At 40.2% G+C, this 26122-nt stretch overlaps 1 protein-coding gene across 4 annotated transcripts; it reads right to left on the bottom strand.

Moving 5' to 3' along the window:
• Nucleotides 1–395: 395 nt before the first annotated feature.
• Nucleotides 396–24906, bottom strand: LOC136752527 (sacsin). 4 transcript variants are annotated; one of them, XM_066707930.1, is made up of 8 exons: nucleotides 24709–24906; nucleotides 24302–24464; nucleotides 21101–21191; nucleotides 19409–19520; nucleotides 14598–14744; nucleotides 12765–14202; nucleotides 12207–12295; nucleotides 396–11930 (listed from the first exon to the last, which is right to left on the bottom strand). In XM_066707930.1, exons 2-8 carry the CDS (start codon nucleotides 24307–24309, stop codon nucleotides 1045–1047), a joined length of 12771 nt encoding a protein of 4256 aa, XP_066564027.1. In that variant the 5' UTR covers nucleotides 24310–24464; nucleotides 24709–24906; the 3' UTR covers nucleotides 396–1044. The 4 variants fall into 4 exon arrangements, with proteins under 4 accessions (XP_066564027.1, XP_066564036.1, XP_066564043.1 ...); XM_066707939.1 differs by having other exon boundaries at nucleotides 24302–24417; XM_066707946.1 differs by having other exon boundaries at nucleotides 24302–24403.
• Nucleotides 24907–26122: the final 1216 nt, after the last annotated feature.

Genomic DNA, 26122 nt, shown 5'->3' with positions numbered 1-26122 from the left:
CAAGTCTTGAACATCATGAAAGGCATCGACCACATCAAACCAGATGAGCTTTTCCAGAACTGCAGGGACACAAATGGAATTTGGAATTCAAGGCATTCAAGACGGAAAACAGGAGACACTTCTTCACACAGAGAGTCGTCACAATCTGGAACAAACTCCCCAGCGATGTGGTTGAAGCCGAAAATTTGGTAACATTTATAAATAGGCTGGATAGGATCCTTGGATCACTTAGTTATTAATGGACACCAAACAAGCATGATGGGTCGAATGGCCTCCTCTCGTTTGTAAACTTTCTTATGTTCTTATGTTCTAATACAGTCATCTGAGAATTGAATCAGCTGTAAAGACAGTGTGTGTAGTCAGGTGTTTTCTGCTAAAGGATGACTAAGTTTCAGTATTTTAAATATCTTTATTGTGGATAAATACTTTAAATTGTGAAAAAATAAAAAGACATACCAATTTAGGAAAACAGTTTTACATAAATTCAAGGTAACAAGAAATTATTAGTAATACCACAAGCTACAGATTCTTCATTTTTAAATGACAAGCACAACAGTTAAACAATCACAGATCTGTGGACATCATTATATGTCAAGAGAAAGGAAGCTGGTCACAGACAAATATACACACTTGCAATCACATTCAAGAAAAAACAAGTTCAAAATTACAACATACCCACATAGGTGTTTTATTCCAAGACACTCCATAAGCAACATCAATGCTGAGATTTTTTTTCACTTAACCTTATCCAACTAAAAACTATTTTAAGACTGCTGTCTGTTTTTCACAAAATGTTGTCTTTACCAAATAGTACAGTACCACATTTATTTGTGGATAAGCTCATCAGTCCTTTTGGCCCAAACTTAAAGCATCTATGCAAGTATTATTGTGTGCTTTAATAATGTTCCAAATTAATCTGGGGTGTCAGTAGCATTCAGTAAAAAGGAGCTGCTGATAACAGAGCTGTAGACTTATTTTATTTATCTTTTTTTTTTTTTTCAAAGAACATTTCAAGAGAGACATTTTGGGGTTACAGGAAACCGTTCAGAGGGAGATGTAGTTCTGTATTTTGTACAGTACAGATTTTCCCAGCTCCAGCACTTCCTGCTCTTTCTCTGCAGGGAACTGTCCATTGGGAATGTTGGGAATGGCATGGTAAATGGGATACTGTGTCCTCTTGTTATCCACACCATACTGGCATAGTTTGTGCACCAGATCGCTCAATTCACTAAGGCTTCCAGCAAACATTGATACATTCTGAGACAAACCTAAAATACATTGACCCTTGGGATACTTTCCATCATATTTATAGTGGGTAGCTATAAGAGCCTTCTCCACTGCTTGATGTACTTTAAAAAAGACCCATTCTGTATTTGATTGCCCAATGTCGCTGGATGCAGAAGATAGATCATGTTCTGCTTGTTTCATCCACCTTTTAGCCTCTGCTGGGTTGGGCTGCTGACGGCTACGAAACCGGAAGGAGTCATAGTCATAAGACGGATATCTGAAATTGAAATTTGTCTTCCCTTTTCTATGCCGTGATGCTTCCTTATCCCAGTTGAACCAGTCGTACCATTCATTTTTGCTTCTGTGATACTGCCCATCCTGGCTGCTCCCACAGTTACTTGGAGAAGGTTTTTTCCCTTCTTTCAGCTGTTGAATATACTTACAGACTTCTGTGGCAATCTCTGAATTGTCCAGGTTTTTGTCAGGGTGCCACTTTAAGTAAAGGCGGCGGATGGCTTTCTCTCGCTCAGCCTTGGGAAGTTTTTCTATATCTTCAAAACACTTGTCAATTTCTTTCTTAATTTCCTCCAGAGACTTTGAGCATTTTTCATTGTTTATTTCACTCTTGTTTTCTGCATGAGGCAATGGTACTAGATCCCAGCAGTCATTTTTTACCCCCTTGGTTGCCTTGAACTGATAAATATCATTTTTAGAGACCTTAATTACTTTATTGTCACCTATTTCTATTTTGTACCACTCAACCTTTCCATCTGCTTCCTCTTCATACCCCAGGCACTCTTTGACCAAGGCATAACGATATATCAATTCAGGTGATACAGAATCCAAATATCCAACAAAGTCTCCCACCTCAAAACTGCTGAGGAAATCCATTTCAAGAAAGTCCAAAAACTCCTCTGGAATGACATCGCCTGGACTGGGCAAATCGAAATAGTTGGTCTTTTCACTCCTGAAAGAGTGTATGCCATTTTCTGACAACACATTGTAAATATCCTCTGGGTCTGTACAGCACAGCATTTCAAAAAGAACAAATACAGATTCTTTATTCAGTATGTCTTCAAGCAAAGAGTTGATTTCTTGAGCAAGCGTCTTCGGTATCTTTACCATCTTCCTTCCTTGCAATACATTTGTGTGCTTCATAAAAATGTCAAACTGCACATTGTGTTTTTTAGAGATGTAGATTTCTTTTTGCATACTGCTATTTTCTAGAGAGACAGAGTTGTAAAAAATAGATATTTCAAGTTTCTCACAGCAGGTGATTTGGATTGTGGAGAAGAGCTCTTTAAGATCATGAGAAGATACAGATTGTGGGAGATCACCTCTATTTTGCCATTTCAAGATAGCGATCACACCATCACTGAAATTCGGAGACGTCAACAGCTTGATTAACTTTTGTCGGAATTCGCATTTCTCACCAAAGCGACAAAGTTCTAATTTAGATTCTTCAAGACCTTCCACTGTTGTTTCAGAAAGCATCTTGGGGCGCATTTCCTCAGGAAGAAGTTTGATTTTTTTTCGGATTTCATAAATATCCCATTTGAGGTGACACTCCCGAAGACTAACCATAAACTTGAACTTATCCTCTAAGGACTTAAAATCTCTGTTGTTCCCAGTGATGACGTAGTCGTTGTAGCAGAGTCTGTCTGAACTGTACAGCTTACCATCAGTTGCTGGAAGGTAGAGGACTTTCAGAGACTGGAAGTCCTGATCCATCTTCAAAGTTCTGAAAAAATTTTCAACAGCCTTCTTTGAAGTTTTTATCTGGTTTGGCTGTAAATTGTTGGAATCCTTAGAATCCTCAAAAATGTCTCTGAGCACTCTGCCATAATGTTCTGTAGTGGCCTCTATAGTAACCCCTATCTTTTGGAAAAGTTCTCTGTAAGAAGCAAGCAGTGGGGGCATTTTGTAAAGATATGGTCTGAAATCATTCTCATTGTGTAGTGAGATGACCACTTTGTTTGGTTTGACCAATCTCTTATCATTGTCAACCAGAATAACTGGGATTTGTGAGAGGGACTTGGTGTCCAAAGATTTGCTCTGCTGAAAGAAACAATATGATGTTTCTATTACCATGGCTCTGCTTTTGATAAGTTCTGTAGTTTCACATTTCACTCTTGCAACATTTCTAAGATTCTGAATGACTTTTTCTTGTGGGGGCAGGAACAAAGCCCCAGTGCTTTTCAGTATTGGAGATGAATTCTGGAAAGGCAATAAAGGGAAGGTGGTCCAGATCAATTCATTATCTTTATCTTTTTGTGCAACCAGTGAACCATTCAAGGCCATGAATTGGTTATGATGATATGGAACATGCAAGTCACATAACCATTTGGGTACTTCAGGTGGGTAGATGAACTTAATATTAGACAGCTTTTTACAAAAGTCAGCACTGAGATCTTGTTCCTTAAATTTAAAGATAATATTGAGAATAGCATTAGTCTTTGCCTTTAGCTCTTTCAAAGAGGTCCGTGTTTGGGCATCACGCTCAATCTGAGTGGCAAAGTTAATGAGGTCATCCTGTGATGCAGTGTGCCTCATTCCAAGATCAATGAGCAAGGCTTGAAGACTGTATGCCGGCATTATATTTTTGAAAAACGCCTGGGGGATAAATTTCTCATATAAATTCATCATCTTGAAAAGTTGGTTGTTCTCATCATAGAAAAAAGCAGCTTCTCGAAGGTTTCCATGCTTATCTCTGATGAACTTTACAGGCCTAAGACAATTGATGATCTTTGATTTACTTTTTTCATACTCTATGAGGTATTTGTGCTGAATTTTGAGCAGTAATCTGATAGCACTCAGTTTCTGAGGTTCTGACAGCTGCTCTATTCTTTGTAGAATTACCACATTGAAAAACTCGAAATCATTCAAAATTTGTATATCTGTATTTTTTGCAAATTCCAAATTAAGTTCAGACTTCTTCAGAAATGCAATCTCACTATCGATCTGGTAAAGTTCTGGATGTTCCTCTTTAGTGTTCAAAATGTAGATGCATCGGAACTTGTCAATGGCCTGTCGTGAGCCCTGCATCATCTCAAATATAGGCAACCTTTGGATCTGTTTACATACTTGACTGTCATTGGTTTTCTTTAGCCCCTGAAGTAAAAATTCAAGCAGTCTGTCATAGTCTAATGGTGACAATGCATCCCATTGCAAACCTTTAGTCTGAATTAGTTTTTGAAGTACTGTGGAAGGGTCTTTGATGTTTAACACATTAGGCCTGATTACATGAAACATTATATCATGTGGTAAGCTGGTGTCATATTTTGCAAAACCAAGTTTCATCAGCAGTTCTCCCATATTGTCCTCACATACCACATTTTGCAATCTGTTAAGAGATGACAGGACCTTCTGTTTGTCTTGCTTTGTATTCCAAACAGGCAAAATGGCAAGATCTGCAAAGAGATGCTTCAGCTCCATAAATACTTCAGTTTTTTTGCTTTCATTAGTGTAGGAGTTTACAGAATATGTGTAGTTGAAAAACTCCCAAAGCCTTTTTATCCATTCATTGTCTTCCTTTCTTAAGACAGGCCATGTGTTGCAGTCATCTTCTGAAACATCGTGGACCAATTTTTCTTTAATGTAGTCTACAGACTCTTGAATTGTGAACTTTTTCAGGAATCCTGCTTTCTCTAGTGGGTCCACTTTACAACTGTAATCAACGTTCACAAACAAATAACTCCTGTTGGGGAACAAATCATAAAACCTTGAAAGATATTTGGGATCTTCAAGCTGAAATCTTCTTAGGATGTTGTCTCTAGTTAACAAGAGAGGCAGTCCTTCCAGGCTCCTCTCGTTCTCTTCTTTGATATTTGTAATGCAGTAGTCTAAAAGGATGGATATTTGTTTTTCATCTTTGAATGGTGACCCACTCAAAGGAAGAGAAAGTATCTTGTTCTGGCTGAGTACAGGATGGTTAATGAGAAACTTCCTCACAGATTGTGGACTCAGTGCTGTGACTGTCGAGCTTGCTCTTTCAAACCCTTTATATATTGCTGTCAAATAAGTACTCTGTAACACAAACTTCATGTTCATGTCATTCAATATATCTACTAATTTATGACGGAATTCTTCAGTCATGAAGTGTGGTTCATCCGTACTTTCATTACCAACACTAGACCATGTAACTGAAAGATATTTTTGTGCATTCCTGCCTTCCACATTCTCCTCCTCCCTAACAATTGGGATGACCTTGTGCTTTCTGGCATGGATTGACTGGTAGATCCTAACAACAACCTCATGCCACTGTTGATGTATATTCTCAAAATCTGTGGGGAAGAGCATTAAAAATGCCTTGAGTTGATTTTCACAATCCTTTTCATTTTTGAACCTTAAAGGGTTTTCCCTGTCTTGGAACAAATGTTCTGCTATATATAAGAGGAGACTGCCATACAGTGGAGCAAGGAGATTTAGTTTTAAGCATTCATTCCATTCAGTCCTCACATTCTGTCCATCTTCCTTCCAAAGGTCTCTCCTGGAACAGTTGATGGCAAAGTTCCCATTCACATGTACAGGGAGTCCTGTTTCCACTGGGAGAGGGAGAGAGCAAAACAGCCTTCCCCCTGAGTATGTATCCAGCGTGGCAGCAATAGCACCATGAGGCAGTAACTTTTGATTTAGCTTTTCACATGTGTCCTGCATGGAAGCTTTGATCTCTTTCTCTTCAACACCCACTTGTTTTGCCAGTATCCACTTTCTTGGCTTCTTGTCGGTGCAGTGAATTTCAACTTCATGAAAAACTTGGAGGGGGTTTAAATCCATCACTTCAGTTTGAAGGTGTCCTGCCTCTTGCACTTTATTTAGAAATTCATTCCTCTTATTCAGACTTTCTTCAGACATTTTCACTTCCATTGTGAAAACTGGTTGCGGCTCCTTTGCATTTCTGTGAAGAATCAGAAAAGTAATTTTTTTTATGTTGTTCAAAAACAGCATCAGGCCATCAGGGTCCTCATTCAGCATTTGTATCAGACTTGTAATGTCTTCTTTGGTCACAGTCTCATGTTTTATTTCTGAACTCCTAGCCATTTCTTCTGTTCGGAGCGGTAGTCGGAACATGGTGCCCTTCTCAAGGTCATAAAATGAGGGCAGGTAGGTATTGTAAACATCTGGGAATGAACTCTTGAAGTTATTTGTGATGGCAAATTCCCCTCCAGGATCGTTTTTTGAAGCTGTCTCCAAGTAGAAGAGATTAGGATCGAAAACACACAGTCGACTGTCCCCAGATACAAACGACGGACAGTCAGTTAAATGATAGACTGAATTAAATCCCAAGCCAAATTTCCCAGTTTTCTCTAAGTTGCCGGCCTTCCCTCCTTCCCCCAGATCCTGAATTCCCTTTATGTCTTTTTCTGTAAACTTTTTGTTGTTATACACACAGAGAGATGGCCCTTGTAATGCAGCCCACTTATTTCCCAGCACCTTCTCTTCTGGATGTTGTCTTTGATCCCAAATGAAATGTATTTCAGTTGCCTCTGCATCATCAGCATTCTGAATGAGCTCCTTCAGTATATCTTTATTTGATGGATATTCCTTGATAATGTTCTGTAGTCTCCTTGTAAGCTTTTCATGTGCCCCAAATGGCTTGAACCAACGGGAAAGGGGAACCACTTGCAGGTCAGCCAGTGCTTTGTGTTTTGTGGTGGGCACACCAAGCCAGATTGCAATCTGACGGGGTATATGACTGTGGCACAGAGCAATGTCCTTATCAAGCTTAAGCCAGGCAGTGTCATTGAAGTGAAGCTTGTCAATTGCTTGGAGGACATTGTTTTGGTCAGGTAACAAGATGCTGTGGACTGTATAGGGATCGATGGGCTCCTCTTCTATGAGTATTTGAAAGCCTACATTGATAACTCGTAGACAGAGATCTAGATCTGATTTATCAAGAGCACTTTTTTGGTATTTCTGTGACATCTTTTGAAGTATAGACAAGTAGTCAGAGAAACAGAAATGGTCCTGTATTCCAACTGTCATCCAGAGGTCCTGAAATGCTTTGTATTCCACAGGCAGCTTGTACAGATAGGGATCAGCATTTAACAGGATATTGTGTGCCACTTCATTAGAGGTCACGAATTTTCCTTCAACAAAGATAAAAGGAAATGTCAGTTTTCTTGCAAGGATCTCTCTAGAAGTGTGATCCTTTTTCAGACACTCATTCAAGTAACCATAGCAGCTTTTAACAATCTGCTCAGTTTTAGCCGGGTCAATCTTGTACTGAAGAATTGTTGTTTTTTCCAACTGTAACAAAACAGTGTCTATGGGTGGCTTTCTGTTCAATCCTAAAACATTACAGGTTTCAGAGGACATTTTGAAATCCAAGTCCAGCTGATGTTTTGCGAGTACCGGATCAATCATACTGACAAGCCATCTGTGTTTTGTTTTGTACATGGTTCTGGGTGACATGAGACACACATTCTCCTCAACAATGTTTTCTGGAGAGGCAGGGGAGAGGGCTGGGAGGAATGCAATACTCTGGATTGTTTCTTGCTCAGTATTATTAATTTTCACATCACCAAGGAAGGACAAAATGCTCTGGATTCTCCTGCACGCTTTGTCCTTATTTTGTTTCCATAGGCACTTAACTGTTTGTGCCCTCTCAATTAGATCTGATATGGAGATTTGGTCCTTAACCATTCCAAGAGTTTCAAACCTTGACAGTGTCTCTGGGTGAAGAAAATCTGCCTCTGAGCCATTGGGAATTCGACCATCGTCATCCTCAAATAGGCTGGCAACCTTACCTCTCGGGTGAATGAGATTACGAATTAATTCCAGTTTTCCACTTTTGCCTGTTGGGATGCAAGCAGTTGTTTTTAGCAAACTGTCAATGGCTGGGTTTCTCATATTTATGGCAAAGAGGACAAAAGTGTTTCTTGTGGTTGCATCCATGAGGTCAAGGTTGCCAAACACTATTTCAGTGTAAAACTGTTTCCAGCCATAGGTGTGTTTATCAATTATGTCACTGCACCCACTCTTTGAAAAGCCCTCTCTCACCCATTGAGGCAAGCAAAGAGCCATTCGTGGTGGCTGGAGTCTGAGAGTGAATTCTGTAAACGCAGTCTTCCCTATTCTCTCGTGGCTGCTGATTTCAGGATCCAGAAAGTATGCGTTCTCAATGGAGCACCATTTATCTCCATTACTCAGGAGCTGTAAAAGTTCACCACAGAACCCCTTTGCCACAGCTTGATAGAAAGCTTCTGCAGTCACCGTGAAGGGTTCCAGAACCACGTCCATGTTGGGCCAAAACATGTAACAGTCATAGTCAACAAGCTTGTTCTCTAGACACATGTTCTGCAGCTGCAAGAGTGCTGTGACATATGCAGAGGTGACTGCATCCTCCAGCATGGCCTTATTCCATTCCCCCTTCAGACCAGAACTCCAGAGGTTCTTTCTGTTGGAAGTGACTGAGAAGGAGCCATTTATGTGAACAGGGAGCCCTGACTGAATCGAGAGTGGAAGGAAGCAAAATGCTTGACCCACTGTTGCCTCTGTGTCTGGTGCCCACTTTCCATGTTCTTGACTCTTGCATAGTGGGACAGCAATACTGCCAAGAGGAAGGGCAAACAGGTGAGTTTTCTTGGGACCACATACCATGGACAGGGACTTGCCAGTGCCAAAACATGAATAAACCAGCCAGTACTGGAAAACCTTCTGACTTTTCTTATCTTCTAAAGTGATCCCCTTCACCGCTGACTTGTTCACATCAATAATGTCTCTGCATTTCTTTCCGAACCCCTCCAGTTTTCTTAAAGACTGCTGCTGCAGGCGGCTCATTGGATTGTCCCTTGAGAGGTCAAAGCCACAAACATCTTCCCTGGTGAGTGTGAGAACTGTGGGGGCATCAGTACAGTTGTCTGGGCTTGACACCTGGGGCAGCATTTTCACATTTACTTTTTTCACATTCTTTAGAAAAAGAAGCATGTGTTGACAGGTCTCTCGAAAAGTATTTGTTAAAGACCGTATTCTGTGCTCATCAAAGACTTTCTTGCTTATCTCTGAACTCTCAGCTTCAGCTGCTGTTCTGAATGGTAGTTTTATCAAAGTGCCCTTATATTCAAAGGGAAAGTCTCTTATGCTGCAGCCAAATATGTCCTGGTAAGGTTGAAACTGCTTTGGAAATCGCATAAGCAGGCGGCCGTGTTTGGAGATGTCCAACTTTATACCAGGGTTAGACCTGCTTTGAATGTGCTTTCTCAGGTGTGTGACATTGGGATCAAAGATTATGAGAGTTTTCCCACTCAATATTGAGGGAATGTCAGTTATGTGATACACTGCATTAAATCCTAACCCAAAATTTCCAATCTTTTCCACTTCGGTTTCTTTGGAGGCTGACCCGACTCTACTTATGTTCTTAAAGTCATCTTCTGTAAACACCTCATCATTGAAAGACCAGAGGGCTGGGCCATGACAAGAAGACATTCCTGGATCTATGAGGTTCTCCGGGGACTCTTTGTTCTGTCTCATGTCCACCAGAAAGCTGCACTCTGTTGCTTTGGCATCTTCTGCATTCTGTATCAACTCTTTGAAAAGGTCGCTCTCCTCATCATACTCTTTGAGTATATTCTTTATCCGTAAGGGGATTGGTTCAGTTTGCCCGTATTGTTCTATGCCTATAAATTCTGGCTTTAGTATCCTGGTGCTGAGGAAGGGGACACAGAAATGCTCAGACATAGCTCGAGGTATTTCGCTGTGGAGAAGGTAAAAATCTTCTTCATCTTCACAGAGATCATCTAATGCTTCTGATGAAATGTCAGGAAATAAGACATTAGACAAAGGCTGTAAGGAGAATCCCTCATTCTTTGCATTCTTCTGTATGGGAAGGAGCAGGCTTTCTTCATATCCCAGACTTTTCAAATCTTGTTGCGTTGTCCGCATCCACTCGAGAATTGAAATGGCAAATTTAAGCTCCTTTGGTCCTGCTGTGATTGCTTGAGAATCAATGTTTTTTTTCAGGTCAGACAGAAAGTCAACTATTTCCGCTGGGCTCAGGGAGGATTTGATGCCACATTTCTTCAGCAGCTGTTGATATTGTTGTGATAATTCGTCTGGAACTTTCTTAATTTGGTAGCTCAGATCCAGTCCTTTGGGATAGTTCAAAATTATTTCTTTTGGTTGTGAAAATCCATCTCCATTCCAAATTGGGCAATCTTGTAGAAGACCTGTGAAGTCATTGAGATGTTCCTGAATGTAAGAGTATATGGTTTTCAATCTGATCTGAATTGAATATGAATCTTCAGTATGAAAAATTTCAGAGAATCGTCTCAGGTTTTCCATGACCATTCGTGCTGGAGGAGGATTACTGATTCCCAGATATTTAGAAGTCCTTTGATTAAATTTGCTGGTAAGAGGCATGACTAAGTCAACCAAATTTCCCAGCGCTGAATGCTTCAATTCCTCTGGTTTATACCACTTGCAACCCTTTGTTTTAGATGTTTTTTCTGCAGACACCCAGGGCACAGAGCAGAGGGCTCTCAGCTGGCTCTGTGTACATTTTGAGAAGATGTCTGTCTCATTGCAAACTCTAACTAAAGCATCTGACTTTCTGTAAGCTTGTGCACTGTTCTCGTTCTGTAGTTTACTGGCAACTGCTAAGAATTCATCTGGAGTGATGCTTCCGAGACAGGACCTCAAACCCAGGACTCGCAGGGTCTTCAGGATTCTTTGTTCGGCGAATGCCTTCTGTGGGAAAAAGTCTTTGCTGAACAGCTCTTTCAGTGTTTCTTCCTCTGGATCAAACAGGGCTGCAGGCTCCACCAAGGTTCCTCCTTTGTCCATGAATTTCAGTGTCTTGCATTTCTCTTGGATGGCGCTGTTCTGGTTATATAGGAGGCTGTAATTTTTCAAAATCCACTGCATCATTTGTTCAATGTTGGACCCTCTATACAGTCCCCTCTCAATGCCTGAGACAATTTTCAGTGTCACGTCAGCAGAGCTTAAAAGTTTGACCTTCAGGAGTCCAAAAAGAGTCTGGTCATAATCTGCAGTGCACTTCAATACCGTCTCTGGCAGGACTACGTCACTGGGAATGTTAGGGATGGTTTCATTCTTTACTGCCTCTAGCTTTTGGGCAGCTATGCACTCCTTGCCAAGAGATGTGAGAGAAGGCATTTGCCGAAATATAGGGAGCTCAGAAACAAACTGCTTTTCCTTTTCTGTCAGTTGGCTTGCTGTGGAAAGAAGTTGTCTGAGTTTGTTTTTGTCCTCGGTGGATGTAGAGATTAGTTTAGTTTTGACAACACTCGTGCCAATGTTGGACAGCAGCCGTAAGACATTGCCCACCGACGGGTACAAGATGTAGGAATTCAGATGGGGATGTGACAGAAAACTGTTGCCCTGTTTTATCACTTGGCCGCCAAGTTTCTCAAGGATGGAAACCACATCATTTTTCAAAGTGTGCCCATTTTCAGTCTGAAAAAACAGGTTTGTGCTCTTTGTCAGGCGCACCAACTGTACAGTGTCCGCTTTTTCTGTGAGAGGCATCAGTGGAATGAGTGGAAGATCTTCAAAGGGCTTGAGGTCGGTACAGTGCTTAGCCAGGAAATTCCAAACCAGACTTAGCCATTTAATGGGGGGGTGTGCGGGACTTCTGGTTTTCCAGGTGACTTTGTCACATCCAGATGCCCAGTCGCTTGGGATGGCACCTTTCAAGTTTTCAGTAACCAAATTGGCATTCAGATGGCAAAAGTTGAATATATCTGTAAATGGGAGAAAAAACAACAGCAGACATTTATATAAAAATGTTATATACATATTAATTGGAGAATGTAGCCATTGGACAAGATAATGGAAAAAAAAAAACTTCCCAAATCCCTGGGTGTTATATGTCACCCTGCCTGCCAATGCATTAATACAGAAATCTACTATACTTGCCCATTTTCTCAGCTGCTTCTCACTGCCATTCAATCTGTTCTCATGCTAAATAACGAATTGTACAAAGCAGAAGCATTGAACCTCAAGGAAGAGGAACTTACTTTTTGTGGCCAGATGATTTAATATGCCCCAGAGAGCTGGTCTCAGGTTCAGAGGAATAAAGTTTTTTTCTAGGCCAGGTAACAGAGATCTATACAATTGATAAACAAAGAAACAAACAAGCAAAAACAGCTTTATTGAAACGATAATGTGATTGTAGAGGTATTTCACCTGATGGGAATTTAACTTAAGATATCTAAACAATTTGATTGCATTATAAATTGTGTGTTATACATTTAATAATGTTTTTCAGTTTTGTTACAGCTTTAATAATTACATTAATTCTGGGGAAATACATTATTTATCTATATATAATTTCCAGAAGAGTAATACTTTTCTGGTCCATCAGACAGAGTTTCTTTTTTGTAAATCTCTCATTACTATAATGTTTAATTACTAAACAAGTAATTCATCAATAATAAATGACTTTAAAATGGATGATTAATTCAATTACAGGTAATGACACCTTCAAACTTAAAAATAATAAGTAAACGTTAATTCAGTAAACCCAAGTCAGTTGTTAGTATCACTGCTGTTGAAAAGACATCCCTTTTAATTACCTGGGAAACTCCTTGCTGTCGATGAACACTGTCTGGCCTTGGCCAGGCGAGCAAAACTTGGTGAATGTGCCATCACTAAGAGGCAGGAGCTGGAGGCCTTTCACGCACTGGTAGTCTTTTAGAATGAATTCAAGCAGCAGAAGTTTTTGGTCTGCGGCTATAGAATTTAGGTCACAGGACCTTAGAATATTACAAAGGAACTCGGGAGTTCCCTGGGTAAGTTTCTCTTTAAAAAAAGACTTCACAGTGTTGTAGACATGCTTTGGAACTTTGACCAAAGGCTGCTGCTGGGCCAGAAGGAGATCGTCCACAGCTCCCAAGATCTGATCTTCTGTTTTGCAAGTGACTGGAAAAATAGCTTCCCGAGGCTTCAGCCAGTCAGTGTCACTGCGGGCTGAACAAAGAACTTTGTATTCTACCAACAGCTTGCACATCGTCTCCCCCATCTTTCTCCAGAGCTCCTTATGGGCCAAGTTGTCCAGGTCAGGCCAGAGATTATAGGTCATTGATGGCTGCATGGGAGAGCTTTGAGACTGGGTCAAAGCAATGGCACAAAGAATCGTCTGGCAGTAGGCTGGGGGGAGGAGCTGGTTGAGCAGCAGTTCATTCCACTGGGCTGCCTCGTCATATTTCTGGTCTTCTTCCAACCATTTGACATAGCGCCTGTTGTCCGTAAGCCCAAAGCAAGCATTGACGTGGACAGGCAGGCCCGTCCAATTGGCCTCATTGTCAGGGAGGGGCAGAAAACAGCTCAAGCGACCTTTGGGTCTCTTGCAGTTGTCCTCAGTCAAAGGGTAGGCGAGGCCAACACAGGGGAGATATTTCATTTTCTCGGCTAGTTCATCCAACTCGCTGTCCTGCCCGCTTCTGGCTGTGAAGGAGGACACCAGCCACTTACAGCAATGCTCAGCCAAACCTGGGCTCTGTCTGGATACCAGTTTTAAACAGTATGAAGTTTCAGACGCTGAAATCAGGCTGAAGGCCTCGCCGGCCATGCTTTCCTCACTCACTGTGTCCTGGGCAGCTGTAACAGTCAGGTGGTTGGTGACGTTGCCATCGGGGTCGATGTGCCGCATGGAGATGGACGCCACATTCTTGAGGAACAGGAGGCTTAATTCGGAATCAGCCTGGAACGACTTGAACAGTTCAAACACCCGCTGATGATTGTAAAGATTATCGGATATCTTGGAAGCCTCAGCCCTGAGAGGGAACCGGAAGAGTGTTCCTCTGAAGGGTTCCCCATGGAGGAGGTCTTCCCAGGAGGTCTGCCTTGAGGTTTCCTGCAGGGCCCGTCTCAGTGGCTCAAACTGTTCAGGATAGTTCTGCAGTTGCTGTCGGTCCTCTTCATCCTCCACAGACCACCACCCACCATCTTCCAAGTAGCTTTGCTGGGGGTCGAGAACACCAATGTTGGTGCCACTGAAAATCCAGGGAAGATCTTCAATAGAAATTAAAAAGCAGTTTAATGATTGTTGCCTTTTCAGATCAAGGAAATAAAGTCTGACTACTCCAGCAAAAAGTTCCTCTGGGTTTTTAATGGAAATAAAGGAAAACAGAAATGCTGATTTCTTCCCCTTGCAGTGAGTCAGTGGGTGACTATGAAAATGACTCGGTATGCTTTTAAACATGTAACTGCTAGTGGATAATTTTAGATAGTCAGTTTAATACCAGTATGTTAGGCAATGCATCTAAAAAACACACACCTTGAATTAGGAGTTAATTGGGAATAATCTTACATACATTTATGGAAACGTTTCAAATTAATTTCAATTCAATTTGAATTCTGTTAATGTATTTAATTTCTGATCTATTTATTGGTTTGTTTGTTTTTACCTGTGATGTGATAAATGGAGTTGAACCCAATCCCAAATCTGCCAATTTTATTGGGGTCTTTGTTCTTGACACTTTGGCCCATGGCCTGAATTCCACCCCAGTCTTCATCAGTGAACTGAGCATTGTTATAGGCGAGCAAGGCAGGACCTGTGGAGGAATAGAGACATGCTCATGTACAGCCTTAGGGAACTTCAATAATCCCTAAAAAACAGTGACAGGCCACAGTTATGTAGATTATTAACGCCCACAGTGTTCACTTTAATTCTGAGAGCAGGGCTGTAGAAGAACTATGTATTTATTTATTGAATCTATGGTAATACATGATGTGACTGATGTCTCTTACTCTATAAGCTGTCACCTTGTGCAGTTTCACCAAGAGGACCCTATACACAACCGTATAAATCACAAAGATTACACATGAAGATACACAAATGTCTTTTAGAGTAATAAAAATAAATGCATAGGTATTTTAGTTTAATAAAACATCTGGTAATTTTTATTTTATACTAGAATAGTTTGATGGTGCTTGTCCATACTGCACACATCATGTGCTGTGCACTACAAGAAGCCTAGTCTGCTTGCGGTGACTGCTTTGATTGGTCGATCATGTCCATAGATACATATATATCTATGATCATGTCTGTATCAGATTTTGCAGAGACTAGAGTAATGCAACCTGCACGTCCAATCAGCAGTAGTGGCGGGTTGCCGTTCACTAGAAATAAAGCTAATCCATGCAGCCAGTCGGTATTATTAGCCTAGGTAACGTGCATCCTAATACAAGCAGAAACAAAGTCCAATGGATAGTTAGTTCTGATAGTTTAAAGAAGGTAAAACAAGCGAGGCTCAGCCAGGGAGAGAGGAAGAGCAGGTTGAGAGAGCAGAGTAGCAAGAGCAGGCAGAGATAAGGTTCAAAGGTTGGTGGCTAGTAGTTAGTAGGAATATAAATTAGTTCAGCAGTTTTGATGATTTGAAACAATTAATAGATTATAAATTGTAATTAAAATTACAATCCTCCTTGGCCCACAGTTATGTTATTTTCTATTGTCCATCTCTGGCATAAATTCCCATTATGATATATAATTGTCAGCAGTTAAAGTGGGGCGGTATGCGCCATTATGCATATGGGGGGTATATTTTAAGTGATGCACCCTGCTCGAACATCTTTTATTTGCCCTCATCATAGTCCATTATGGCAGCAGTACTTTACCCTGTCAGGACATTTTTCCTTTTAATTACAAAGAAAGAGAAAAAACTCCCATGAGTCCTAACCGGCAGTTTAGTCTTCGGATTTTGTGCAAGTGGTCTAAATTTCATCTGCTTTGAGGTCACTCCACCACCCGCAAACATTAATATACACACATAGCTACTCATTATAGGTCACATCAGGTATTTAAGGGATTAAATCAATGGCGGATGACAGGGAAATTGATGATACTGGCTCGGATGTTTCGTGTGAAAGTGTTGATGTGGAGGACAATTCACTCCCACAGTCCACGACACCAGATACAGCAGAGCAGGATGACGTATACACTTTTTATTTGATTTTATTTGATTGATATGCGGTCTGGCGCTGTTGTAATCCCGGCTGACTGAGAGAAATTAATCTGATAATTAGCTCCTGCACCTTCGCTCAAATTATTAATAGTGCTTAATTATCATGCATAGCAAAGAATGGTATAATAATAATAATTATATATACATTGTATACATAGTTACAATGTACTATGTATTATAATATTTAATTTTGTTCAAATGCAGACACTAATACGTTAAAGTAGTGTACTGTATTAAATACTGTATTAAATTGCCATAACGTGCAATTACTCTCCCGATCAGTAACGTTGGCAGGGAGGCAAGGTGTTGAACTGATCATCACAATGACTTGTTTGTTGCACAGTCAGTCATTCAGCAACCGGGTTTAATTTTAGCGAAAGTGTAGGGATAATTAGCACGTTCATTTATTGAAATGAAATGTAGCAGCTAATTTTGAACCCCGTCATGTCTCAAAATGTGCCAGGATTGCGGGGTCAGTGGCAGACCTACAGAGCAGCACAGGTATTTGATCCCCTGCTGATTTTGTATGTTTGCCCACTGACAAAGAAATGATCAGTCTATAATTTTAATGGTAGGTGTATTTTAACAGTGAGAGACAGAATAACAACAAAAAAATCTGGGAAAACGCATTTCAAAAAAGTTATAAATTGATTTGCATGTTAATGAGGGAAATAAGTATTTGACCCCTTCAACTTAGAACTTGGTGGCAAAACCCTTGTTGGCAATCACAGAGGTCAGACGTTTCTTGTAGTTGGCCACCAGGTTTGCACACATCTCAGGAGGGATTTTGTCCCACTCCTCTTTGCAGATCCTCTCAAAGTCATTAAGGTTTCGAGGCTGACGTTTGGCAACTGGAACCTTCAGCTCCCTCCACAGATTTTCTATGGGATTAAGGTCTGTCGACTGGCTAGGCCACTCCAGGACCTTAATGTGCTTCTTCTTGAGCCACTCCTTTGTTGCCTTGGCTGTGTGTTTTGGGTCATTGTCATGCTGGAATACCCATCCACGACCCATTTTCAATGCCCTGGCTGAGGGAAGGAGGTTCTCATCCAAGATTTGACGGTACATGGCCCCGTCCATCGTCCCTTTGATGCGGTGCAGTTGTCCTGTCCCCTTAGCAGAAAAACACCCCCAAAGCATAATGTTTCCACCTCCATGTTTGAGATCATTAACAAGATCCTCCCATGTAGTTCTGGGCTGATTCCTCACCGTTCTCATGATCATTGAAACTCCACGAGGTGAGATCTTGCATGGAGCCCCAGACCGAGGGAGACTGACAGTTATTTTGTGTTTCTTCCATTTGCGAATAATCGCACCAACTGTTGTCACCTTCTCACCAAGCTGCTTGGCGATGGTCTTGTAGCCCATTCCAGCCTTGTGTAGGTCTACAATCTTGTACCTGACATCCTTGGGCAGCTCTTTGGTCTTGGCCATGGTGGAGAGTTTGGAATCTGATTGATTGATTGCTTCTGTGGACAGGTGTCTTTTATACAGGTAACGAGCTGAGATTAGGAGCACTCCCTTTAAGAGAGTGCTCCTCATCTCAGCTCGTTACCTGTATAAAAGACACCTGGGAGCCAGAAATCTTGCTGATTGATAGGGGGTCAAATACTTATTTCCCTCATTATCAGGCAAATCAATTTATAACTTTTTTGAAATGCGTTTTCCCAGATTTTTTTGTTGTTATTCTGTCTCTCACTGTTAAAATACACCTACCATTAAAATTATAGACTGATCATTTCTTTGTCAGTGGGCAAACGTACAAAATCAGCAGGGGATCAAATACTTTTTTCCCTCACTGTATGTATGTGTTATCTATGGATTCAGAACAGCTTCAGCTATGCATGTGTGCATGTATTATGTAATTATAATGCAGTATATATTATTATATTGTATATTATAAGTGGAAAATGTGCAATAAAGTAAAAAAATATAACAGAATTAGATGTTTTTTCAGCAATGGAAACAGAATCTGATCCAGATTGGGCACCCATTCTGCCCAGATTTACCCCACCCAGCCCCCCTGGGGTGCAACTGGACCAAACAAAGACTCACAGTGCACTTGATCACAGGCAGACAACAACACACATTTACCAATTGCCCCTCTGGACACAGCAAACCCCCAATATTTGGATAAAGATAACTGTAGAAGTGTGTACTGCGTGTGATTCAAAAAGTCATTTTCCATTACTTCTGGTGGTGTTAGGGATGTGTGGAGCCATGCTAGCAGCATGAAGCATTATGCATTTTCTAAAACTAATCAGGAATAGCTCATTTCCTCGTACACAAGCCAGCAGGGCAGCTCTGCACCATAGGGTGTTTATATACATTTTATTTTCACACTTTTTGAAGACCAAAATAGGAGTGTCAGTAAAAAATGGCATATCATTAAAAATAGTCCAGCTAAGTCAGTCATGTCAGTAAAACCTCTAATGTATGGTTGGCAACCCTGGGTGGACATTTCACAGAGTGGTCAACTTCAGACTTGTGTGAACCAGCAGTTCAAACAAGTACTTTTAAAGTGAAATCAGAAAATAGTAAAAAAAAAAAAAAAAGGTGATAGGCCACCTTTAAAATGAAACTAGGAAAACTACAAACAAGTATAAGTTCATTGTATAGTCTTCCAAAGCAATCTAAATGGTTATTCTAAGTCAGTAAGTCAGTCTACCTTTTATATTTTACCTTTTATTTAGATTTATTTAGAGATCTTTAGTGTGAAGTATGTTGTGTATAATTCTATAAAAAAGTCTGAGATCGATGTGAAATAAACAACTAGTCATATAATAAAAAAGCACTACACACAAGTCTGAAATTACTGTATTATTTTGTATCTTCTTAATTCTCCTATGTTGACTTTACGTTTAAGACTTTGGTGTTGACTTTATTTACTTAAGATGAGAGCATTTAATAAAACATTTTGTGTTACAATGAAGCAATACAATATCGTGATTGTTTAACAGTACAATAGTCTCCAATAGTGTACACATTTACCCCCCAAAAGGCTCTAATCTTGATTAAAATGGTTAGCTTGAATAAAATAGTTTTGTTTAACTCAGTATATTGTATTTGTGCATGTTCTCTGTTAAACCGAAAATTGTGTTTTTTCAGCAGCAAAATGCTTTTTTCACTCTTAAAATAACATTCTTGTATGGTGGCTGAGAGGTGCAAAAAATCATTCATAATCACATACTTGCATACTTATTGGTGTAGTTGTATTTGTGCCCAAGCATGCAAGATAACCAGGCTTTTTCTACCTTGAAATCTGTCCAGTTTCTCGTCCCACAGGTTTTCTGTGCTGTAGCTCCGTTCGTCATACACAAAAATAACCTCGGTGGCTTTGGCATCGTCAGCATTTTGAATCAGCTCCTATTAAAATACAAAACGGGACAAGAGTTTTGTAAAGTAAGTCAGATATTTTTTTGTGTAAACATACATAAATAGGAATTCCAGCTGGAATACATGACATGCTCTGTAATGGGCAGTAAACAAATAAAATGTTTTAATTTGATAGTGGGACATCTGAAATGTGGTTTAGTATTGTAACACTTTGTTAACACCAAACCTCCCTGTAGAGGATGCATGGCTGCTGAGGGGAGTAACGTTGGATCAGAAATGAAAAGGATCACCCTCAGTCTTATGAAGCACCTGCAATATAGTGCCTACTCTTGTTTGCTTATTGCATCTGCCCCCCCCCCCCCCCACCCTTGGATGCATAAAACCATACCATAAATACAGATATACATTGTTTAATCTAGAAGACATTTCCCATAACCCATCCACAACAAGGCGTGTAGAGAGGGGACACATGTCGGTCACACTTTACAATAAGGTACCATGATTCCTCATAAATTAATATGTGAATACCACAGGATAAACACATTAATGTGTCACTTCATCTGAGTTCTGATGTTAATCACATGAATAACAGGGTTAGGTTTAGGTTTTGGGGTTAGGGTAAGTGCGGGTTCATGTGCTCAACATGTATTAATGTTTAAATCCTATGGTATTCATATATTAATTCATGAGGAATCATGGTACCTTATTGTAAAGCATTACCCACATGTCTATAAAAGGCCTTTTAGTAAGAACATAAGAAAGTTTACAAATGAGAGGAGGCCCATCGTACTCGTTTGGTGTCCATTAATAACTAAGTGATCTAAGGATACTATCCAGTCTATTTTTCATGTTCCCAAATCACTGGGGAGTTTGTTCCAGATTGTGACGACTTTCTGTGTGAAGAAGTGTCTCCTGTTTTCCGTCTTGAATGCCTTGAAGCCCAATTTCCATTTGTGTCCCCGGGTGCGTGTGTCCCTGCTGATCTGGAAAAGCTCCTCTGGTTTGATGTGATCGATGCCTTTCATGATTTTGAATAATAATAATAATAATAATAATAATAATAATAATAATAATAATAATAATGCTATTTCTTCAATAATCTAGCATCTGTAAGCAGGGCAATTATTTCCTTATGTATTTTTAATAATCATATTCAAATGCAAGGTTATGGCATTCAGTATGATCAGAAAATATTATTATTATTATGTTATATATGTAGGTATTTAGCCTAATATTAGCGCATATACACCAGATCATGTTGTATGTAATAAATATATACATTGGAACAACGAAAATGGAAATGCTAGCAAATATGTTGTAGGTTAAAGCCTAATCTTACCGCTAATGGAGGAAAATTGTCAAGTGGGCAACATTTAACTTTAATGTACAGACCATGTCACGGGCCTTTTATAAATTATAAATGGGCTAATCTGGCCCTGGTGTACAACATACACTTAAGCCAAGACCGATCTCTAAACTTTGACCTGCCCGCAAATCTCAAATTGCAAGCCTGCATCCCATCATATTTATATTTATAAGTATTACAAAGTAGCTTCTGACAATAAGGTTTTGATCTGGTTTGGGGCTGAGACAGCTTCCTGGCTTTTTACCTTCAGAATCTGCCCCCCGTCTGGGTATCTGCGCAGGATGTCTTTCAAGTAGTCAATGAATGGAGGAGCTCTTGCCCTGAAGGTCCTTTTCCTGGCAACAAGACAGAGATATTAGATATAATTTACAGCTTACCCATATGTTACAATGAGCTGTTAGGCTATAATAAGCTACTCGGACACTCTAAATACCTTAGCTTGTTATTTTAAAAATCAAATACTGCAGAGGTTTAAATAATTATCTTTCTCTCAGTCTCTAAGTGAAATATTTATGAGCAGTAAAAAGACAGCAGCACTGGTCTATGTTGCAGTAAAGGCAATGACTACATCATACTATGAAGAAACCTAATTGTTCTTTGGATATACACTCACCTAAAGGATTATTAGGAACACCTGTTCAATTTCTCATTAATGCAATTATCTAACCAACCAATCACATGGCAGTTGCTTCAATGCATTTAGGGGTGTGGTCCTGGTCAAGACAATCTCCTGAACTCCAAACTGAATGTCTGAATGGTAAAGAAGGGTGATTTAAGCAATTTTGAGCGTGGCATGGTTGTTGGTGCCAGACGGGCCGGTCTGAGTATTTCACAATCTGCTCAGTTACTGGGATTTTCACGCACAACCATTTCTAGGGTTTACAAAGAATGGTGTGAAAAGGGAAAAACATCCAGTATGCGGCAGTCCTGTGGGCGAAAATGCCTTGTTGATGCTAGAGGTCAGAGGAGAATGGGCCGACTGATTCAAGCTGATAGAAGAGCAACTTTGACTGAAATAACCACTCGTTACAACCGAGGTATGCAGCAAAGCATTTGTGAAGCCACAACACGTACAACCTTGAGGCGGATGGGCTACAACCGCAGAAGACCCCACCGGGTACCACTCATCTCCACTACAAATAGGAAAAAGAGGCTACAATTTGCACAAGCTCGCCAAAATTGGACAGTTGAAGACTGGAAAAATGTTGCCTGGTCTGATGAGTCTCGATTTCTGTTGAGACATTCAGATGGTAGAGTCAGAATTTGGCGTAAACAGAATGAGAACATGGATCATCATGCCTTGTTACCACTGTGCAGGCTGGTGGTGGTGGTGTAATGGTGTGGGGGATGTTTTCTTGGCACACTTTAGGCCCCTTAGTGCCAATTAGGCATCGTTTAAATGCCACGGCCTACCTGAGCATTGTTTCTGACCATGTCCATCCCTTTATGACCACCATGTACCCATCCTCTGATGGCTACTTCCAGCAGGATAATGCACCATGTCACAAAGGTCGAATCATTTCAAATTGGTTTCTTGAACATGACAATGAGTTCACTGTACTAAACTGGCCCCCACAGTCACCAGATCTCAACCCAATAGAGCATCTTTGGGATGTGGTGGAACGGGAGCTTCGTGCCCTGGATGTGCATCCCACAAATCTCCATCAACTTCAAGATGCTATCCTATCAATATGGGCCAACATTTCTAAAGAATGCTTTCAGCACCTTGTTGAATCAATGCCAACATGGAATTAAGGCAGTTCTGAAGGCGAAAGGGGGTCAAACAGTATTAGTATGGTGTTCCTAATAATCCTTTAGGTGAGTGTATATATCCACTATGTGTCAAACTTGTAACCCAGAAGGATTTTTCTTCTCGGCAACAAACAGAATCATTGTAGCATCACTAACCACTTTCATTTTGAAGACTGGTGAATGCATGACTTTGCACATTAAGCAATTGGTAGGAACTGATTGTCTAGTTCATGAACATTAGGGACATTTGGGAAATATTCAAGAAAAGTAACATATGCACTGCTCACAGCATGACAGGTAAATTCACATTAGGTGTGATGACCAGGACAGCCAAGATTGTACTGATTGTTACAGGTTGGTGTGAAACCAATTGGGCGTTCATTTGTTACAGGTGTTGCTGTAAACTCCAGTGTTTCCTTTGGTTTTCTGCTGCACTTTTGGTAGGAGTTCATCAGATTGTTACACAAATGTTATGCTAGTTCAAATGAAGAGGGTAGCAGCAAAGATTACATTCTCAATGCTGATCTATCTCCTAGACTCACTCAACCAATGTAGCTTAAACAAATACCAATCGATCTAGTACAACCCTACTGATACAAAACAGTTAACAGATGTTCCAATTAACACTATTATGTTGCGCCAAATGTAAAACGTAAAGCACTCACTTTTTTCCGTGTCTTTTTTCACAGATTTAACTTAAATCTTGTGTGATTTTCCAGATTTAGTTCAAAATTAGGTCTCCCCCCCCCCCCCCAACACACACTTATAAATATTTGTTTTTTTAAATGAATACTTAAATAAATGCTAAATCTCCGTGTTGAAAAATATTAATATTTAATATCAAATAATGATCGTTTGTCCAAATATTTAGCGAAATCCAAAATATGGGCTTTGCAAACTTAACATTTAACTTTGAAATTAATATTTAACATACATCTTAAATCTCTGAGTCACAAAGGCCTATAGCTTTTAAACAGAAGTTGAGTTTCAATCTTAAACCTAAACGTTAACTCCAAATCTAAATGTTAAATGTACATCTTCAATCTGGACTTTGCAAAATAAATATATAGCTAATATGCAAATACAGTTCCTCCCCCTGGTGCTGCTCATAGCAGTGGTATGATCTCTATCGTTACTCTAGTCCATTTTTCTGTTATTTAGAATAGAGATATCCTGCACTGAAAAGGGAAAAAATGTCCTTAAACACATTTTATTTATTTGTGGGATCAGGTCTTAAAGTGCTCAAGTGCAAAAAGCAGCAATCGTTTCCGCTTTCGTCAGTGCTTAGGAAGTGCAGCTCACAAAGCTAAATGATTGTTATTAAATGAACTTTGGGAGAAATTAAAAACATGTTTAAACTTAAAGCACGTAACATTAGTGTATTTATTGAAATAAAACTAGTATCCAAACGCACTGTATTAGTAGTTGTAGTAGTTTGAATTACAAATAACGGTGTGTATCTGTATCTGTTTCTGTATCTGTAGTGTCGGTGTGTTTTGAACGCATTTCTCACGGTCAGGTAAAATGAGCACGAATACCCGCATCACACAAGCAAACTGGTCGCGTTCCTGTAGCGCAGATGTTGGCAATTCTGCGCAGAGCTACAAAATCCCACCGATCCCATTGGTGGAGCAGCGCAGAACTGCGTAGAACTGCGGACATCTGCGCAGTACGCATGTCCACCGAACCTTACCGCTTCATCCTGGCCCCGCCTCCTGCGCACACCGGCTATTGCGCCCCGTCACCAGCAGAGGGAGCCGCCGCGCCCTGAGAAACACAGCAGCTGACTGGAATGCTTTGCCAAAAAAACTGAAAAAAATGTGGTCCGTAGTTTATAGAATAAAAAAAACACATGCCTATAAAAGTAAACAAGAGAAACTGATAATTATGCATATTTTTTTCCAGAGCTGTATATATATATATATCGGTCTCTCGCTATATAGCAGCTGCTTGTCTCATAAACAACAATATATGAAATGCATTTGCAACACAAAATCCCGACACAGTATATACAAAAAAAAGTTAAAAGACTGGCTTCAGCGCTTGAATATTATACCGTTTTAATTGTAGTATATAGATTGCAGATCTGTAATCACTTACTGCTGATCCTGAAGACTGTCCAGATGTTGCAGAGGTGCTGCTCAGTCATCAGTCCCCCACGTTGTTTGAATTTGTTCCTTGTCTCCGTTACATTATATACACAGCTTTTCTGACACGTCATAGCCAGGAAACCCTCTGGTTTAGGTTTCGTTTTCTGCAGATGTCCGTAGCTCTCCTCTATGAGATGGGGCTGAATTTAGTTCGTTCAAACGAAAAGATCTCCGCACTCAATTGTCGGGCTTTGGGATGAACAACCTTTGCACTGTGGGTGAAAATCACGCCAGCTGCTAAACATGCATTCATCTTTTTTCTATAATGGTGGATACTTTTGCTCATCACAACCTGCACACTAGCCTAATGTGACTGTCCTGCCCAGCTTTAATTCCGTAGTTTTACATTGCCCCATATAGGCTGCTTATATATATCTTGAGTTTTAGTATCATTTTAGGAGTTGTTCTTTACTGTCTCATTACTTGGCTTTCGGGACATACGGGAATATGAAAACGCGCATGCGCAGTCCAAAAGAGCAGCAAGGACAATGAATTAAGGGAAACGAAACTGATGTCTGAAAAAGCACAGGGACACACAGAAACACTTAACACGCAAGAGATACATAAATACATAACCAGCGTGGAGCAGAAACAACCCTTATGTATGGAGTGTAACTTGTGCCTCAGTTACAGTATTATTTTATTCTGAGATTTGTGTATCAGAACCATTTGTTCTGGAATAGAAAATATATGCTATTGACTCAAAGGAGATTCTACATCTCAGTTATTAAACATGGATCATTTTTAAAAACTGCATTTCCACTGTCCGGTACTGATGTAGCCTGAGCTTCCCGACTGAGACGAGTACTAAGCTGGGAAGTTAGTATTCAAACAAGAATACATCAGTTTGTTAACATACATGTACAGATAGATGATGTTATTTCAGTGCTTGATGGTGGCATTCATCACAGCATATTTCTTTACCGGCCATGGTCAACATGTACAGGATGTATTAGCCAAAAACTGATTACTTAAACACTTTTTCATCAAACACTGTTATTTGGAGTTGTACTGAGGCACACTTACACAATAGGGCAGTGACCTTGATTACAGACACACAGGAAAAGCATACAGTTCTTCAATAGCCATCCCCTGATCTGTGCCTTTCAACAGCTTTGAAAACCTCTCAAAAAGCTCCTTGGTGCTCATTGTTGAGTCATTGCTTTGAAATGCAACACGCAACAGAGGGAACTTACAAGAAGTTATGTTAGAAGTTATGCTGAAATCATGTGAATCACTGCAATTTCACACATTTTGAAGGTGATTGCTTACAGGATTGCTATTTAATTTGTGGTCTATGTAATTTATTGGATGCCCCCAGACAGGGCTCTAGGATCAGGGTATGAATGTGCTGGGAGTTACAG

This window comes from Amia ocellicauda, chromosome 1, assembly GCF_036373705.1.
Source record: "Amia ocellicauda isolate fAmiCal2 chromosome 1, fAmiCal2.hap1, whole genome shotgun sequence".
Lineage (NCBI taxonomy): Eukaryota > Metazoa > Chordata > Actinopteri > Amiiformes > Amiidae > Amia > Amia ocellicauda.
The sequence above is the reverse complement of the archived record's forward strand: the minus strand, read 5'-3'. Positions and strand labels throughout refer to the sequence as shown.

What these genes read in the sequence shown, in the direction of transcription:
- LOC136752527 (XM_066707930.1), bottom strand. An exon ending in ACGGGGGGCAGATTCTGAAG is followed by an intron (nt 19,521 to 21,100) that starts GTAAAAAGCCAG and finishes GTATTTTAATAG; the next exon opens with GAGCTGATTCAAAATGCTGA. An exon ending in CTCCATTTATCACATCACAG is followed by an intron (nt 14,203 to 14,597) that starts GTAAAAACAAAC and finishes TTTCTATTGAAG; the next exon opens with ATCTTCCCTGGATTTTCAGT.